Here is a 17,787-nt window from a genome sequence, read left to right on the forward strand (position 1 = left end):
TAATACCAACATGGGCCAGTGAAGCAACGTCCTCCACAACTAGACTGAAGAACAAAAGGACAGCAACTTGTCTGTTTCCCTTCCCCGATTCCCCAGTGCTGTTCCCCTCCCCCAATTTTCCAATAAAATCTTTAAAAAAAAAAAAGAAAGAAAGAAAACAGGCAACGGCCTCCCTCGCAGGATCACTGTGAGAAATGGGGCCGGGTGAGGTGGGGAGTCGGACCTGCCGGCACAGACGAGCCAGTGCTGTTCTTCGTCTCCTCCTCCTCCTCACTCTTCACTCCTGGTTTTGTCTTCTCGATGCCATGCTCTGTGCCCTGTCTCTGGGACACCTGTTTGCTGGTGTCCTCAGCCTGGGAGTGGAGGGCCTTTGGCTGAGGCCAAGAGACATCTTGGGACCCTTATCCCCTTCTCCTGCTCTCCGTCCTTCCTCTGCCATCCTGCAAATCCTGAGAAAGCCCTGAGGACAAGACGGTTCTGCAAACCTCAGGCTGGGGCTGTCCTGGCCATTGCATACTTCTGCAAGGTCCCCTCCCTCCAGCAGACGGTCCCTGTCCCTGCAAACCCAGAACTGGGGCCTTGGTGGTGGTGGTTTGGTACTTCGCAAAGCACATGGAAAGTAGCTTGTAATGAGACACTTAGTCCCCCCCAAGCGTGGACCATAAGCACTGTGACCTTCTAGTGGCTTTTCAGACAACAGACGATTGACTTTCTTTACAGCTGATTGCTGAGGAAGGGGTGGACAGCCTCAGCGTGAAGGAGTTGCAGGCGGCGTGTCGGGCACGAGGCATGCGGGCCCTGGGCGTCACGGAAGACCGGCTGCGGGACCAGCTGAAGCAGGTGCGTGGCACTGGGCCGGCTGGGCCAGCGTGTGCTGTGTGGGCTCCCCCTCCCGCCCCTAATGGGCTCACTGGGAAGCCGAGGACATGGACGCGCACGTGGACGGCAGTGGACTTTGTGACGTGCTGCCTTGGCCTTCAGCCCCGCCTGGCTGGGGCCTGGACAAGGATGTGTGGTGACCTGATCCTCTGGCACCTGCAAAGCTCAGTGTTGGCCACCTGCCCCGTGCTTGACGTCCTTTCTATCTCCTCCCGGTCACCTGCAGACAGGTGAGGGCTAGGTGAACGTCCTTGGAAACTGCACGCCTCTGAACCGCACTGGGCGTTCCCGCCCTGCTGTGCACTCGTGTCCCCGTGTAGCCGGCCCAGCAGCAGCAGTGGGAGTGGTCAGGCTTGGGCAAGGCGGGCTGCCCCGTGATCCAACCTCACGCCAGAAGGTATAAGGCGTGCAGGGCCAGCCGTGCCTCCTGACGCTGCTGCTGCTGGCGTCCTGGAGCTCAGGTGCGGGTCCTCCCCCCACGCAGCGCGGCCAGCCTCCTGCGCTGTGGTTCCCCAGCAGGCCCTGCTCTGCAGTGCCAGTGGCCCTGTGTGTGCTGGAGGGCCTGGCGCTTTACTGTGTTCTGGAGCACACTCACGGCAGTTGAGTGTGGGCTAGTGCCCCCAAGACTTTCAGACCTTTTGACTCAAGTGCTCTGGGTTTTTCTCTGATTATTCCACCTCTATTTGGCATTTTGTCCCTATTCTCACAGTTCCTTCTCATCTCATCTTTTGTCCTGTGTCCAGAGTTTGTCCAGACATTGTCAGGGTCTTTTTGGTCAGTTTGAATGCTGTCTTTTCAACCCTAAAATAGCCTAAACAGTGCCTGGCCCATAGTGGGTGTGTAAAACCGTGAATGTGGAATGAATTCCCTTCAGAGTTGTGTGCCATTTTTAAATGAGGAGCTTTGCGGACCGGCCGAGTGGCTCAGTTGGTTAAGAGCTCACTCGAGTTTGAGCTCTGAGCAACAGCGGTTCGAGTCCAGCCCGAGCTGAGCAGCCGCTGAGCTGCGTAGCAGGATGGCTCAGCTAAAAAAAAATAATAATAAAAAAATAAAATAAATGAGGAGCTTTGCTAGCAGGGAACCTGGCCATCCCTCCCAGGTTCCTGCGCCCTGAAGCCTGGCGTCCGGGGCACCAATTCCCGGTCCTTCAGCGGCTCAGGTAGGATCGAGTCATGAAATGCAACAGCAAATGGACCTGGCAGAGCTTGGGAACGCGTCCCAGCGACTCCGGTCCAGTCTGCTCCTCCACCCCTCCCCCAACCAGACCAGAAGCCTCACCCAGGTCCCAGGTGTGGACGGGATAAGCCGCTCATAAGTCTGGGTCTTGAACCCCAATTCTAGTGGCTGGAGCTGCACCTGCACCAGGAGATCCCAACGTCGCTGCTCATCCTGTCCCGTGCCATGTATCTGCCAGACACCCTGTCACCTGCCGACCAGCTCAAGTCCACGCTGCAGACCCTGCCCGAGATTGTGGTGCGTGCTGCTGGAGACCCCTCGCTTCTGAGGGGAGGGGCCGTGGAAACACACGCCCGAGCCCCGGGCCCATCCCCCAGCTCTCCACCTGCTCGCATCTGTCCTTTCTCTGAGTAGTGAGGACGGCTGTGGTACAAGGAGAAGGTGACCCTTGGGTGCCTTGTCGGGTTGGGTCCCAGCAATGTGCCCGTTGGCCTGTGGCATCCCCGATGGCAATGACAGACGTGGGCAGGGGCTGCAGGGCCTCTCTGTAGGCGTGCCCGCTGCTCACAAGTGTCTGCTCTCTGAAGGCGAAGGAGGCGCAGGTGAAGGTGGCCGAGTTGGAGGGCGAGCAGGTGGACAACAAGGCGAAGCTGGAGGCCACGCTGCAGGAGGAGGCGGCCATCCAGCAGGAGCAACGCGAGAAGGAGCTGCAGAGGCTCTCCGAGGAGGCGGCGGCGGCGGTAGGTGGCGCTGGGACCTGGGGCAGATGAAAGGGCAGCTGCCCCTGCTTCCCGAGGAACTGCTGCCTCCTGGATCAGTGCCTGGGGCTGTGCAATTCCATCTCCTTTCTTCCTCCTGGAATACTGGGGGTGGGGCATGCCTGGGGGGCCAGGCGTGAGTTGGTGGGCTCTCCCTTGGTCCTAGTGCTGGTCAGCGCAGGGGTCCAGCTTAGACCCCGGCCCAGGCCGTGGGTTGTTCCCGCTCCTGGCACTTGTGCACACAAGGTGTTCAGTCTGCAGGTCGCAGGGTAGCTGCATTCAGCCATCAGGAAAGGACTTAAATAGGAAAGGAGATGCTGGGACTTCTAGGGCCCTCGGGTAACCCCGTGAGCATCGGGGCACAGCTGCGTGAGCAGTGTAGATGTACCTGGTCCCTCCGAGCCCCCCACATGGGGAGTCTTGCTGGGAGGCCTGGGGAAGGCGGGTCACCGTGGCTGCTGGGTGGGCTTTCACACACTGACCGGCGCCCAGCAGGCCTGTTCACACTGCCCTCTGGCCAGTGGCACGTGTGTGCTGGTGTTGATGCCGCGGGGGCTCTGGTGTGATGTGTGGTGCTGAGCCGCAGTGGCCTTGTGTTCCAGAAGGAAGTGCAGCCGGAAGTGGCAATGGAAGCTACCCCTGCGCCACCTGTGGCCCCGCTGCAGCCGGAAGTGGCCGATGTGATCCTGCCGTCAGAGGCCCTGAAGGACACGGCCCCCGTCCTGGAGGGCGTGAAGGTACCTGCTACCTGAGCACTTCCAGGAGGGAGGCAGGGGGCGGGCCTGGGCAGGAGGGGGAGGAGAGTGAGGCTGCCAGTCGGAGATGCTCCTGGGAGGCCTGGTGTGAGAGGGGCCAGCCTCGGGCCTGCGTGCCTGGAAAGTGAAGGTGAGGCAGCTGGAGGGGACACTGGTGTGGCTTCCCCACAGAGGCCCCCCCGCCCCCTTCCCCTGTAGCCCTGGCCCAGGCACCCCAGCCTATGATGTGAAAGTGCTTGTTTCCAGTGGTCTCACCGTCCTGGGGGAGCCGCTCCCCACAGGGCACACCTTCTGTCTGGAACTCCCAGTGGCCTGGGACAAGGGGCACCCTGGGCAGAACAGTGTGTGGGACACGTGAGGGAGGAGGTGTCCACCAGGCAGACAGCCGTGTCCACTCAGCTGGAGTGGGAGAGACCTGGGTGGCACGTTTATGTCGGGATTCTGAGTGAGGCCATGGCGGGTCCACCCATGAGGCGAACGTGTGGACGGACACATCGGTGGGGGCATGTGTCTGGAGGAGGGTGTGCTCAGGGCCAGGTGGCTGGCTTGAGGATTGACCCCTGATGGGCAGCATGCGGGCGTCAGTGGCCTTGGGAGGGGCAGTTGTGGAGCAGAGGCAGAAGGTAAAGACACACTGCAGGGACCTCGGAGCAGCCGGGACGCCAGCCTGCTGCAGGTCCTTCTCCTGGAGAGGGAGGTCCCGCTAAGATCCCGACTGTTCACGGAAGAGAGAAGGCGCCCAGACAGGGCTCGTGCCAGAGGTGGGCTGTGGCCCGCAGGAGCAGTGTTGGGAAGGGTGGGGCAGTGGATGGGATGTGGCTGCAGCGTATGCGGGGGTTTGGCTGTGCCTGGAGCCCGGCGTGGCTTTGGATGAGCCTGGTGGGCCTCTGCTTCAGTCCAGCGATGGCCTTGAGGCCCGGGGGAGGCCAGGCCACTCCTGAGACAGCCCAGGGGACAGATGGAAGCGAACACACGGTGTTAGTGGTGCATTGAGGCCAGGAGGAAGGGGATCCCGGCAGCCTGGCCAAGCTGGGGGTAGGGGGTGCCGGGAGCCTGGCTGAGCTGGACTTGAAGGGTGACCTGGTAAGGATTGGGGACTGAGGTACAAGGGTCATTTTTAAGGTAGTGTGGGGCTGGGGTAGCGACAGCCGAACAGCGGTGGAGACTGGAAGAATGGCTCGGCCCACGGAGGGGGTTCTGGGCACCTGTAGTCAATAGGGCCAGACGGCTGGCCGTCTTCCAATTCCAGTGGGTTAAAGACTTAGATGTGAAAGAACTTTAAGAACTCCCTGGAGAACTTACGAACTAAGGATGCCAAAAAATTTTCAGCAAGAAAACACAAATCTGAAAAATTGGAGTGAAGAACCAGGGTTCATTGAAAAGACACCATAGAGAGTGGGAGAAAAGGAGGCCTTTCCCCGTGGGCCTGCAGACCGGGCTTCGTCAGCGCTGGCCCAGAGCGGAGCGGCTCGCCCCAGGAAGGACGTTGGTCTGTAGCTGAAAAGCTTCCCACAGAGCAGCCCAGCCCCATGGCCTCTCATGGAGGCTACTGGTGGCCCCCGCACAGAAGACACCCTTGCAGTGCTGCTCTCTTGGTGGAAAGCCGGAGAGAAGGGACTGTCCCAGGGTCTAAGCTGGGGATTCCCTGATGCAAAGCCAGATAGGCACAGAAAACAGAGCAGGGCCTCATGAGACTTTCGGCAAATGGAATGCAGCCATAAAAAGGACGATAGCATGACTTCATGGGGGTTTTCAAGGGAATAAAACATCAGACAGTGTAATGACTGTATTAGACTCGGGAGAAAACCTGTGTGCGACCACCTCAGTGGGTGTGGGGAAAAGCATTGGACAGAACCCAGCATCTTCCTGATAAGGCAGCAGAGCAGGGGTGGGGGCGGCTCTGAGCCCCGTAGGAACGATGACACGCTGGTGCGGCCACCCGCTCTCAGCTTGTGTACTGAGCGTTTGGTCAGGACAGTCAGGTAAGGGGCATAGAGCCATGCAGGTCAGGAATGAGGAGTGAGACTGTTCACAGTGGTGTGAGCATCTGAAAATCAGCCATGCTGCCCTGTATTGCTAGTGGATAAACAGAAATTGGGGGTTTCAAAAGTGTACCATTTCTAGTAGTGTCCAAACAAGGGAGCACCTGAGCATAGATCAGCTAGATGTGCAGCACGTGTGCACTGAACCCTGTAAATGTTGCTGAATCTGTGGAGAGACGTGTGCACTGTGGATGGGGGACTGTCCCCAGCTGCCTTAGACTTGGGATCCTCAGATCTCAGCAGCCTCTTTGTTGAAATTCGCAATTTTATTCTAAAACTTACGTGGAAATTCAAAGGAACTAGAAGAGCCAAGACGGTGGTGAGAAAGCCGGGCCTGTGCACTCGATGTAGTGGCGCTCAGCAGTTAGGGGGACACTCTAGCATGGGGGTCGGGGTCAGGGGTCAGGCAGAACACAGGAACCGCCAGATGTCACGTGCTTGTGCGTACAGTTCCAGCAATGCAAACTAGTCTCTCAAGGGAAGGCAGGTCCGTGGGAGAAAGGGGCCACAGGGCCGTTGGGGTGACCGAGACGCTTTCGCGTGGTGCTAGTCTCGCAAGTGTCCACGTGTCAGATGACACATTCACGGGCGCACTCCTCTGGAGAAGACAAGACGGTGTCCACACGTGCTCTGTTGGCCTCGCGGAGCCGAGACCCCACCATGCATCCTGAATACAACCTGTGCAGGTGATTTCCCACCAGGTATCTGGCGTGTTTTCTTCCCAGGAGGAGGAAATCACCAAGGAGGAAATTGACATACTTAGCGACGCCTGTTCAAAGCTGAAGGAACAGAAGATGTCGCTGACGAAGGAGAAAGAGGAGCTGGAGCTGCTGAAAGGGGATGTGCAGGAGTACAGCGAGGTGCGGTGGGGGTGCAGGCGCCCATCCCCCACCCCGGGGTGGCATGGGGCTTACTTCTGAGACTACTGCAAAGACAGTTGGTCGCCATCTGCCTGCTGGTGGCCAGTAACTCCTCCATCAAATATTTGATAAGCTGGCCAGAGGGGATTTGAGAGAAAACTGCCATCTTAGTAAGTTTATTCAGTAACTCCCTGCAGCCATTGCCTTGGGTCACTTTCTCCTTGAAGCTGGCCTGTCATCCTGCAGATGACAAACATCTGTTTTAGTTTCTAAACATGTGAGGGTATCATGTGAATAATCTAGTCATTTGATCAGTGACATCTAATTTTCATTTTTGATTCCCTGAGAGACTTCCTTCAGTTACTGATTTTTTTAAGGAAAGCATGTCTTTTCGGTTTATAAACATTGCTCCCTACTCTGATTTAGAAGAACCATGTTTTCACAGCTCTGTTGGGAACAGATGACTAATTTTGAGATTGGTAAAAATAATTTGCCATTTCCCAAACTTTCTTCTGGCAGCCCTCTTACTCTGTGGGTCCTGTCAGAAGCCGGGTTTATCAGACACTTTCGGCCTCTTCCTCGTCCCCGCTCCACCCTCCCTGCAAGATTCGCTTCTGGGGAACAGCTGGCTTGGAATTTAAGGAGACATCATTGCTTGATTCTGTTATCTACTCATTTATTTTATACAAAACATGAAGGAAGTTGGGGCTCAGAGCAGATTCCATTTCCTTTGCCACAAAACGACGTTAGAATTTGCAAAAATGAGCACATTTATGTGCTGGAGACTAATGTGGCTGCAGTGGGTACATCCTAGGGCGTCTCACCCTCAGGACGCTGCTTTGGAGGAATTTAATTACAGAGCAAGCTTCAGGGTCAGGTTTGCTTTGAAGACAGTCTTTTTACAACTAAATAATTTCATTAGGACTTGCAAGAGATCAAGAAGGAACTTTCAAAGACTGGGAAAGAAATGGACGTGGAAGAGTCTAAAGCCAGCAAGAGGCTGACCAGGAGGGTGCAGCAAATGATCGGCCAGATAGACGGGCTGCTCACGCAGCTGGAGGCTGACCAGCAGGCTGGCAGGCTGAGCCCGGCTGCCCAGGGCTCGTCCACGGGGTGAGTGCGTGCCTTTCTGACTCAGGTGCAGCTCTCGGCCTGGGTGCCCAGCTGCCCATCACATTTTCCTGCCAGCCCTGAGCCCCTCACCCCGCACACACTGTGCACTCGCACACACCACTCTGCGTCTGCCCTCACCCACATCTCTCCCCAGGCTGCCTGCTCGCTGGCCCTTCCAAAGTGTATGGTGGCTCCCAGTCCCCCCGGAAGCCATGTGCCCTCTGGCCTCAGCCACACTCGCCTCCACTTTCCTCACCGTTGGGCCCCTCCTGCCTCCCCCCTCTTCCTGAACCCTGACACACAGGCAGGCAGTCTAAAGACCACCGTTTCTAATGCGGGGCCGGGCCACCTCTGCACTGGTGTGTCCCAGATGCCTGGCAGGAGGGTAGCGGCAGCTGTGGGGTGAATGAAACCACCCACTAGGTGGTAGTAACTGACACTCAGTGCTCTTGGGGGGGCAGGCCCTTCACCCCCAGATGAGGTTGGCATTCCCTTCTGCTGTGCCATGTGGTCCCATGCTGACTGCAGTGCCACCAGGCCTGAGGAACACGACCCAGTGGGCACAGGCAGCTGCTGGGCTGTCTGGCGGCTGCACACAGGATCCTGGACTCACTTGCTGGACGTCCCCAAAGGGGGGGGTGCGGGAGGCCTAGAGGGCGGGGCTGATGGGGGTGCGGGCCAGTCGTGCCACATGCAGCTTGTCCCCCCAGGGAGACTGTCATCAGCGTCACTGAGCTCATCAGCGCCATGAAGCAGATAAAGCACATTCCAGAAAGCAAGCTCATCAGCCTGGCCTCAGCGCTGGACGAGAATAAGGACGGCAAGATCAACATCGACGACCTTGTGAAGGTGGGTGGCGGCCCCGTCAGGGCTGGCGGGCTCCCCTGAGGGAGCCGTGAGGCCCCGCGGCCTGGTTTCAGCCCTCACTCTGCACACCAAGTGAAGAGAAGTCTGGTGAGAATGTCCCTCTGGAACAGGCCACCTGCTTTATGACAGGACACGGTGGCCCTGGCTGGGTCTGGTGGTGAGGCAACTGGGGCGTGCAGACCCCCAGAGGAGACGTGCAGTCCTCAGAGCCAGGTGTGGGGGGGGGCCACCTGAGGCCCGAGAGGTGACCCTGAGGGTGTCACTCGGGTCCCTGGTGCCAAGAGCTTGGGCAACTCAGGGCGCTTGGGATGGGAGTGTGTAAGTCTGCGAAGGGCGAGCCTTCACAGGTGGTTCTAATGGCTCCTGTCGGGCCAGCTGGCACTAGTTTTTCACACACTTGCCACTACTGTTGGTTTAGTTCCATTCAGTGGGCAGCGAGGCACTCACCGAACGTCGTTGCCTTGCCAGCAGCACAGGCTGGGAGGCCCAAGCCCACAGTGTGGACAGCAGCTCGGACATCTGAGCCCAGCCTTCTGCCCAGGGGCCTCTGTCCAGGGTAGTCCCTGGCCCCCACAGGGACGAGGCCTGCAGCCTTGCTGTGCTGTTGGCCCACCTTCTGTCACATTCCTTCCTGCAGTCCGGACCCCTGGCAGCTTGGAACCTGACCTGGGGCTTTGGGGCCTATTGGCCCCCTGAGGCGGGGGGGCGGGGTCTGGTACTCTGAGGAGCAGGGCAGTGAGGACCTCAGGAGACCCCTGGCAGGACAGTGTAGCATGCAAGTTCTGGTGGCCGAGGAGACAGATCCTGAGTCCCTTGTCCCTTTCCTGTGTGTGTAGGTGATCGAGTTGGTGGACAAAGAAGACATACACATCTCCACCAGCCAGGTGGCTGAGATCGTGGCGACATTGGAGAAAGAGGAGAAGGTGGAGGAGAAGGAGAAGGCCAAGGAGAAGGCCGAGAAGGAGGCTGCTGAGGTGAAGGGTTAGCCGCCCGCCACTGCCTCCGGCCACAGCCGCGATTGCCCTGAGGTGATTCTTAGTGACAAACCTAGTATTTTGTCTGGAATAAATCAGAAACTTCCGTAATCAAGTAATTTTTAATTTTCATCATTCCATGAAGATTCAGTCAGTCTGGAAGCCCCGAGCCCCTCCAGGGAACGGTGTCTGCATTCACGCTGTGGCGGCCGCAGCGGCCCCCTGGCTCACAGGTGGGCTCGGGCCTGCGCCCTGGCAGTGCCCCCAGGAGGAGAGGACTGGCCGCCTGGACCCCCAGCACGCCCTCCTCAGCCCTGGAGAAGACACTGAGTCTGCGGACATGACTTCCTGAATGTGTCAGTAGGAGCAGTTGTGCCCACTGCCAGTCCTGTCTATAACCATTGAGAAAACGTCCATTGATGGCACCAAACCTCTGGAAAACAGTGTCTTCGTGCGCGTTTCCTGTTCTGCGTGTTATCAGCTCTTTGTTGATTTCCCTTTGATTTTCAACTAGTCCTTTAACCAGTTAACCAGAGTTTCACCCGCCAGTCTAGTCTGCCTGACTGGTGAGCACTAGCATTGTAAAGCACAGCGTGAGAGATACGAATGAAGCCCTCGCAGATGAAGCACTTTATGTCTGAGTGATTCATCGTGCTGTTGTGGCTTTTAGAACGTTTCCTAATTTGGATCGTTCCCACCTCATTGCCCTGTGGGCAGTTGGAGCAGATAACACTCTGCGGCCGTCCAGTGGGGGCCCCGAACCGGTGTGTCCATGTGCCTGCAACCCCCTCGGCCTGGCTCCTTCAGCACGAGCTGGCAACTGGCTGGTCCCGGTGCTGTGGTGGGTGCCCCATGGGGCTTTCAGAAGCATAGGCACTTGGCCGCCTGGGACTGGTGGGGATGGGCGTCCAGTGGCCTCTGTCCTTTCGGTTACCTGCAAGAACGTTCTTTCAGGAGACTCCAAACATAGGAATGGAAGACATAGGAGCAGGGGGCCAGATTCGCCAGGACTCGGAAATGAGAGCGTCTGAATTACTTGAAACTTCTTGCTAGGCCGTTGAGGAAGAAACTTGACAAAATAGGATTTTGTACTCTGAGATGAAACCTCTGTACAGTAACAGCTGGGTGGTTATTTGAGCAGTAGCCCCAGATGTGCATCCTCGACTCAGGAGCTGTCTCGCGTGTTTCTGTGGCCGGAATTTCCCTGTAGAGAGCTTGCTCCTGAGCTTTGCCAGCATGCCCGTGCCGGTGGCCATCTCCCTGGTGAGCGGTGTGCTGGGCCCAGTCAGGGTGCCTGGCTCCTGTCCTCACCCTCACTCCTTTCCCGGGCGCCCTGCGTACCCAGCACTGCTGTCACTGCAGGATGCAGCTGCCCTCCTGCTCCGGAACCGCCCTCCGGTTGTCTGCCTGGTGGGACGCCACCGGCTGATGCTGCAGGGGCTTTGCACACGCACCTGGCACGGGCACCTTCAGCTTTTGTGATGTTGGCGACAGTCTGCTACAGCCTTCCCCCCTTCGTTTCCGTTTGCTTTTATGTCCTGAACATTTGTCGCAGCTGAAGCTAGGGTCCAGGTGCAGGCATGACAAATGATGGGCGTAGAAATAAGTCTCGTGTGACAAGGTGTTTGAGAGGCAGCTGCGCTTGGACCGCCCATGCCATTAGGAGCGTCCTCTCTGTGCCTGCCTGAAAATGAACCAGGAGTCCTTAGCACATGTCCCCTCATTCACTCCACCTAAAGGCTCAGTTCTTCAGTAGAGATTCAGGAAATTGGCACAGGGCTTCCGAAGTCGTTTTGGATAGAGCATGAAAATCCAGATTTAAAAATGATGGCACCTTGTAATTTTTGCAGAATGACCTCCAGCCAGTAGTCCTCACAGTGGGGTCTTGGGGTGGCACCTCCTGGACCCTGGGAAGTGCTGGCGGTTTCCACAGGTCCTCCAAGGGTCCTGGGGCCAGCGCCACCTGAGTCTCTGTCCTGGGTTTACGCCTTTTTTAGAAATAATGTTTTTATTGAAAAATCAAATTAATGTTCCTGTAACAGCTTAAAGTCATATTTCTGAACTGTGACATGGCAGAAGTCAAGGTGGAAAATGTCACGATTGTCTGAGGTCTGCCTTTGTGACAGCAGTGTGGCCCGGGATCTGGTTCTGGCCTTGCAGCAGAAGGGCATGGTGAGTGGCCATGGGCCTGGATGTGCTGCTGTGAGGCCAGATTCAGGGACCTTCACCTTCTGGAGGTCAAGCCCTGGTCTCAGATGTCTCTTGTTCTGTGACAGTGTGCACTATTCGTCCCCTGGTCACACTGTGCTCCCAGACTGATCCCTGTGCTGGTGACTAGACACCCAATTTGATGTAAGGAGAAGGTTTAATAAAGTGCTATCTTGATGACCTGTTGCCATGCGATGAATTATTTATCCAGGTTGGTGAGGTGGCCACTGCCTAACCGGGCTCTCCCCAGCCGAGCCATCGGTGAGCGCCTCAGGCCCGGGGATCCCAGGAGAAGCCAGTTACCGGGCAGGGAGTGCTGGGACCCTGGCCGAGGGATCACCCGGGAGAGCACAGTTATGTTCTGGAAGACTCTGAGGGCCCCTGGGGGCAGGGACAGTGCTGCCCAAGGACAGTGGCCTCTGCTGCCTGAGGAAGCTGTTCCCACACCACAGACAGGGCCCAAAGAGCCTAGGGGGCATGGAGGCAGGGGCAGCCCACCACCTCTGCAAGGCTGCCCTGGCCTCCCCAGCCCACGTGCTGGGCTTCAAGGGGTGCCCTCCCTGAGAGAGGCTTGGCCTGGAGGGTGGGCAGGGAAGCCCGTGAGGGTCACTGGCAGAGGATCCTAGCAGCAGGACAGGCACAAAGTGGTCTCCCTGCCCGCCCGGTCCCTCAGTGGACAGAGCCCTTACCCCTCTCCCAGCCTAGCCCAGGATGTCCAGCCTGTCTCAGGTGGCCTCACCCCTGCGCTGGCACTGGCACTGGGCTCCTCGGGGCCATGTGGGCTTCTGTCACTTGCTGAGTCCCGACACCCTGAGGGCTGCCTGCCCGTGTCCCATCTCTCCCTGAGACTGGCCTGGGCCACTGTCCTTGTCTACCCACAGGTCTTGAGGGTGCAGGTGTGGCCTCAGCCCTTGCCTTCCCCCTGGCTCTAGGACAAGAGGTGCCCACCCAGATTCACTGGGGTGTCCCCAGCAAGCACCCAGACTCTTCATGTGGACCATGCGTTCACTATGGGTACATCCTCGGGCCAGGCCCTGGGAGCTGGTGGCCGGGGACAGGTGCTGTGTGGGCCTGTGGGCATCTGCGGGCCTGAGCAGGACTGCAGCGGACGCCCCAGGACATGAGGCCATGTGAATCCGTGGTTCGGAAGACCACGTAAAGGCACCAGGGATCTGGAAAGGCTGACACCCGTGGGGCAGGGGTCACCTGCTGAGGTCCAGGGCACACAGCAGTCAGCCTGAAGAGACAGAACGAATACTGAGCTGATTGTAAACAAAACCCAGGCACCGCAGTGATGCGCAGGAAGAGAAAAAGCTCATCTGCCCTGCAGATGGGGGTCATCACACCAATTTCCCACTGAAAACAGGTGAGTAAAAAGAGAGGTACTGCCCTGTCTTCTCAGGAGACAATTAGGCCATCAGAAGCCCTCTGTGAATTCCAGGCTGGGAACAGGACGACGGAAACGCTGGGCCCCATCCACCTGTCCGCAGCGCCCCTGGTGCTCTGGTCTGGGGGTTGGGGCGCTGGGGGAGTGCTGCTGGCTTGTGCCCAGGCCCTGCTACACCCTCACCCCCGGGAAGCTTCCCGCCCCAGACCCCAGCCAAGAAAGTCTGGCCAGCCCCACAGGACACAGCTGTCCCCCCTCAAAGCTACCAGCAGAGGGAGGACGGGCAGGGGCTCTTCCAGATTAGACGCTAAGGAGAGGCAGCCAGATGGGGTCCTAATTTAAAACATCCGGCAAACGCTGTGGGGCGATTGAGGACTTCCCACTCGGGCGGGAAGCGCATGGTTCACGTGTGGTGACGCCCCCTTTAAGACCTTGGGGTTGAGACAGAGGCATGGAGTCCGATTCACACACCCGGCTGGGGACTGGACGAGGGCGTGGGGTTGGTGTCCAGACTAGCGGAGGAGGCGGTTGGCGGTCGTAGGCTGGGAACAAGACGAGGGACCAGGCGAGCCATCCCAGGCCGTGAAGGGCCCGCGGAACGCAAGGACGGGCCTGGAGGTGGAGCTGGGCAGGTGGGGGGCGAGGCCGCGGGAGGAGGTGGAGTCAACCAGGCGAGGGGCGGGGAGGCTCGGAGGACCGTGCTGCACGTGCCTGTCTGTCCAGCGCCCCAACCTGTCAGCCCGCGCCTGTCCGGACCGACTCGGCCCCCGCCCCGCCGACGTCTCCATCGGCGTCCCTACAGGCTCCTCCGCCCCCTTTTCCCGGTGTCCCGAGTGCGCACCCGGAACCCAGCCGGCGGGGCGGGAGACGGGGCGCGGCGGGGACGCAGCCCGGCCGACGCTAGAGGGCGCCCCCGGCCCGCACTCCGCCGGCCGCCACGCTGTCCCGCCCAGCTCAGGCCTTCGTTGGCGTCCCTCGCCCTCCCCCACTGCGTGTCCCCAGAGCTCTGGACACAAACACGGAGGCTCTAGCAGGCAGGAGGGGGTGGGGGGTGGAGACTTGAGGCCAGAGCCCTTCCCTGAGTAGGGTCGAAGTATTGGGCGGCACCTGTTACCTGGAACCAAGACTCAGCAGCCTGCCTGCTCTCCACAAACAGGCCCCAGAAACCCCGGACACTTGGAAGGTGAGTTAACACAGCAAAAGGGGGAGCAAGTCTCTCAGAAGCCAGAGTGGCTAGTTACTCTGATGAGTCCCTCAAGGTGGCCAGAGGTGAGGAAGGACAGGAAGGAAGGGGGCCCGGTAACACAGCAGGGGTGAGTCCAGGGGGGCCGGCCAGCCAGCCCTGGGTGGCGCCGGATTCAGGATCTGTGGAAATCCGCCTGCTACCTGTCCCTGAATCCACGCTGGTCTCCCCACCTGGCCTGGGCACTGCCGCCGCCTCCTGGAAGCCTCCCCCCCGACCCCCAGCGCTGCCATGTGGCTGCCCTGCTGTCACCTCCTGCCCAGCTGTCTTCCCACCCCCAGGCTGTGAATCCTGAAGCACAAGGGGCCGGGTACCGTCACTGGGTCCTCAGCACCCCAACTAGTGGAAGAGGTTGGCATGCAGCATCTGCCCAGTCACAGGAGTGGAGGAGTGCAGGGGGCACTAGCCCTGGTGGGGGCACAGACGGCACACTCCTGGAGTCTGGTTGAATCCGGGTACTAGGTGAAGGCTTGGCTGACATGTGGCTCCCTGGGGGACCCACCCTGCCCAGCCGACTGCATAGGCAGATGCAAGGGTTGGGGTGAGGAGGGGGAACGTGGGAGCCAGCTGCAGGTGTTTAGACATGCCCCCCCCACCACCGAGCCCACCTGGACTCCATGAGCTGGGGGCAGCCAGCTCAGCACACCAAGCCCTTCCTCCTCACTCCGCTCTCCCTCACGGTGGTCTTATTGCCCCTCCCACGGACACCAGGTTGTCTGCATTCCCTGCCATTGGAGACCCCAGAGCCAGGCGATGAAGCCCCTCCGTCACCCAGAGGCCAGTGTCGGGCCCCCATACAGCTGGACACAGGACTACCCTCACCCTGGCTTTGCCCAGGACAGAGCCTACCAAGCCAGAGACTCGGGCTGGAAACCCTTGGAGAGAAGGTGACCTAGGCAGCCAGTCCCAGTCTGGGGCCACCCAGGATTTGCTATTCCAGCAACAGCTGGTGACCCTTCCCTCCTCAGGGCGGGCTGAGGAGAACCCGTCCAGGTGGGCAGTGAGGACACACAGCTGCTCAGGATCCCAGGAGGGCAGAAGGCAAGAAAGCACGGAGCAGGGATCGGAACTGAATCATTGTTTATTTCTGGGAAAGCATGTCTGCCAGTTTGGGCCGACACCTTTGGCCCCCACAAGGCTGCGGCCCTGAGAACAGACCACCCTGAGCCACCGCCAGGCCGGCTCGCTGACAAGTAGGGAACAGCCCCCCAAACTTGGAGCGGTAACAGTACAAAGAGCAACAAAACTGAATGCACAGCCTTCCCTCCCAAGCTTTGAAAGGTAGCAGCCGGGCTATGAAAGTAGAAGCGTTGTGTAAGAAGTGTTAACTCTACAGCAAATACATCTTGTAAAAACTCAATAAATTATATATATATATATATAAACTTGTAACATCTAAACCTGTGTGCAGGGCTGGCCCCCACTGGAAATGCCTCCCCGCCTGGAACACATGGCAATTAGAATGTGTATGAAAATACCAGCTTGCTTTGAAGTCCAAAAAAATAAATCTCCTAAAGAAAAATCCTAGAGAAATCTAGTTCCCCTGCAAAAGGACCAAGGAAAGACAATATCCCCACCATAGTCACCTCACACTAGTAATGACCCTTTGGGTGTGAGCGGGCTGCTCAGGCCTTGGGGTGCAGGCTGGGTGCGCCGAGAGATGGGGCACACCCTCAGGGAACCCTTAAAACGAAGCATAAACCTTCTCAGCTGTTAATAAGTTAAGACTTAAACTGCTGCCATGCGGTGGACTAAACACTACAGCTCTGGGGGTGCGCAGAGAGGGTCTGGGGGTCCATAAATAGCTTTATAAATATACAGGTCCTGGTACAATTTTTAAAACAAAACTGTGGTGCCGGGAAAGCCCCTCCATCCTCTGCCGGTTTTGCGGTTGTCTCAACAGTGAGTCCCACAGGGGACCGCCCCCCACCCCCCTCTCGGGGTCCTGTGCCTCAGCTGGCCCCGCCTTTCCTCTTCCATATAGATCTTTATATATATGTTTGTGTATATCATACACAGCATCTATTTATATAAATGTACACTCATCTCTGGAATAAACCTTTCGGATAGAAGTCAAAGGCTCCCGCCTTCAGGTACCCGTAATTAAAGTCTCTTAGGGATAGGGTGGGAAGTGGGGAGGCCTGGCCTGGAGGTGGGGGCTGCGTGCTAACTCGCCCCAGGTGCAAGGTGCCGCTGGGGAGGGAGGCACGCCAGAGCCCAGCCTGCCCCCAAAGCTCCCTGTGGGGTGACAGTGAGGGGTGAGGGAGCCTGGGAGGGCCCCTTACATTCTATATTCGGTCCCCCTGGTGTGGCTGGCACAGGTGGCCAGGTCATTATACAGCAGGGCGAGCACCCCGGGGACCCCTGCACGGGGACCTCGAGACGCACACGCACGCGCGCACCAGCACGCGCGCACACGAAGTTGTCTGTCCATCCATCCATCCTTGCCAGGTCTCGGGCCTGGGCCACTGGGCCCCAGTGGTCGACGGGGTGGGCTGGGGTCCACTCTCACATTAGGAGGGCTCAGCCTGCAGGCTTGCAGCCCTCACGTCTGCGGGCCCCCACTGCTGGGTGGGGCCGGAGGCAGGAGCTCATGGGCAAACACAGAGTCGTCCCCCGAGGAGCTGGAGCTGGGAGTGTCCTGGCCGCCGGGCGAGTACTGCTCAAAGGGCACCGACAGGTCCAGGTATTCCTGTGGGCGGGCAATGGTCAGCACTGTGCCCACCCCTGTCCCAGCCCACAGGGGAGTGCAGTGGGGTCCACACTCACATCGGTAGACGTCACAGTGAGGATGCGGTCCAGGTCCTCCACCAGCTGTTTGAAGGTGGGCCTCTGCGAGGGCACCGCGTGCCAGCATTCCCGCATGATCATGTACCTGGGGGCACTCGGGTAAGGCGAGTGCCCGCTGCCCACCCACGCCCAGCCCGTGCCTATGTCCCCACCTCAGGACTGACCTCACGGGCCACTGGCCCCTTACCCTGCCCAAGGTCAGAGACTGAAGTGGGGTAATGAGCTAAGCCCTTGGGAGCGAAGGGCCTGGCAGGAATCACCGCCATGGACTGGCCCCAGGAGGGATGGCCGTGGGTGCGCGCACTCACAGGTCGTGTGTACAGTTGGCCGGCTTGTCCATGCGGTGGCCTTCCTTCAGCAGCTTGAAAAGCTCCTCCACAGGGATGCCGGGGTACGGCGAGCCCCCCAGTGTGAAGATCTCCCAGAGCAGGACCCCAAAGGACCAGCTGTAGGGGCCACAGCGCCATTAGCAGCCCATCTGCCCCAGAACAGGCCCCCGAGTGCAGGCGCGATGGGAAGAGAGGGCGGCAGGAGGCCCGAGAGGCCATGGGGCTTCAGCTGGGTCTTAGCCCCACCCCTGGCCCAGTCCTGGAACGACCCAGCCCCTGGTAGCTCCCCAAGCCACCCCCGCGTGAGGCCTGGGGGCCACGTACACGTCACTCTGGTGGGTGTAGACACGGTCAAACAAGGCCTCGGGTGCCATCCACTTCACAGGCAGCCGGCCCTGGGAGGAGG

At 58.9% G+C, this 17,787-nt stretch overlaps 2 protein-coding genes and 1 long non-coding RNA gene across 13 annotated transcripts in view; 2 read left to right on the forward strand and 1 right to left on the reverse strand.

Moving 5' to 3' along the window:
* The window catches only part of LETM1 (leucine zipper and EF-hand containing transmembrane protein 1), a 38,678-nt gene extending 26,866 nt beyond the window's left edge, over window positions 1–11,812 (forward strand). Inside the window, exons 7-15 of one of the 3 annotated variants that reach the window (XM_019658033.1) lie at window positions 721–840; window positions 2,221–2,352; window positions 2,643–2,795; window positions 3,416–3,550; window positions 6,336–6,470; window positions 7,393–7,583; window positions 8,294–8,432; window positions 9,287–9,478; window positions 9,570–11,812. In XM_019658033.1, the coding sequence (XP_019513578.1) occupies window positions 721–840; window positions 2,221–2,352; window positions 2,643–2,795; window positions 3,416–3,550; window positions 6,336–6,470; window positions 7,393–7,583; window positions 8,294–8,432; window positions 9,287–9,436 (1,155 nt within the window). In that variant the 3' untranslated portion in view covers window positions 9,437–9,478; window positions 9,570–11,812. Of the gene's footprint in view, window positions 1–720; window positions 841–2,220; window positions 2,353–2,642; window positions 2,796–3,415; window positions 3,551–6,335; window positions 6,471–7,392; window positions 7,584–8,293; window positions 8,433–9,286 lie in introns of all 3 variants that reach the window. The other 2 variants (XM_019658034.1, XM_019658032.1) reach the window with 2 other exon arrangements.
* Window positions 11,813–14,032: 2,220 nt separating this feature from the next.
* Window positions 14,033–16,013, forward strand: LOC109390959 (uncharacterized). The gene is made up of 2 exons (XR_002125696.1): window positions 14,033–14,202; window positions 14,974–16,013. It is a non-coding gene; the product is annotated as an uncharacterized LOC109390959 (long non-coding RNA).
* FGFR3 (fibroblast growth factor receptor 3) overlaps window positions 15,326–17,787 on the reverse strand; it is a 16,987-nt gene continuing 14,525 nt past the window's right edge. For all 9 annotated transcript variants that reach the window (XM_019658092.1, XM_019658093.1, XM_019658091.1 and 6 more), the window contains exons 15-18: window positions 17,706–17,776; window positions 17,361–17,498; window positions 17,032–17,137; window positions 15,326–16,954 (exon numbers count right to left, since the gene is read on the reverse strand). In XM_019658092.1, the coding sequence (XP_019513637.1) occupies window positions 16,808–16,954; window positions 17,032–17,137; window positions 17,361–17,498; window positions 17,706–17,776 (462 nt within the window). In that variant the 3' untranslated portion in view covers window positions 15,326–16,807. The remainder of the gene's footprint in view (window positions 16,955–17,031; window positions 17,138–17,360; window positions 17,499–17,705; window positions 17,777–17,787) is intronic.

The sequence above is a fragment of the Hipposideros armiger genome, unplaced genomic scaffold (genome assembly GCF_001890085.2).
Source record: "Hipposideros armiger isolate ML-2016 unplaced genomic scaffold, ASM189008v1 scaffold_282, whole genome shotgun sequence".
In the NCBI taxonomy this organism is placed as follows: Eukaryota; Metazoa; Chordata; class Mammalia; order Chiroptera; family Hipposideridae; genus Hipposideros; species Hipposideros armiger.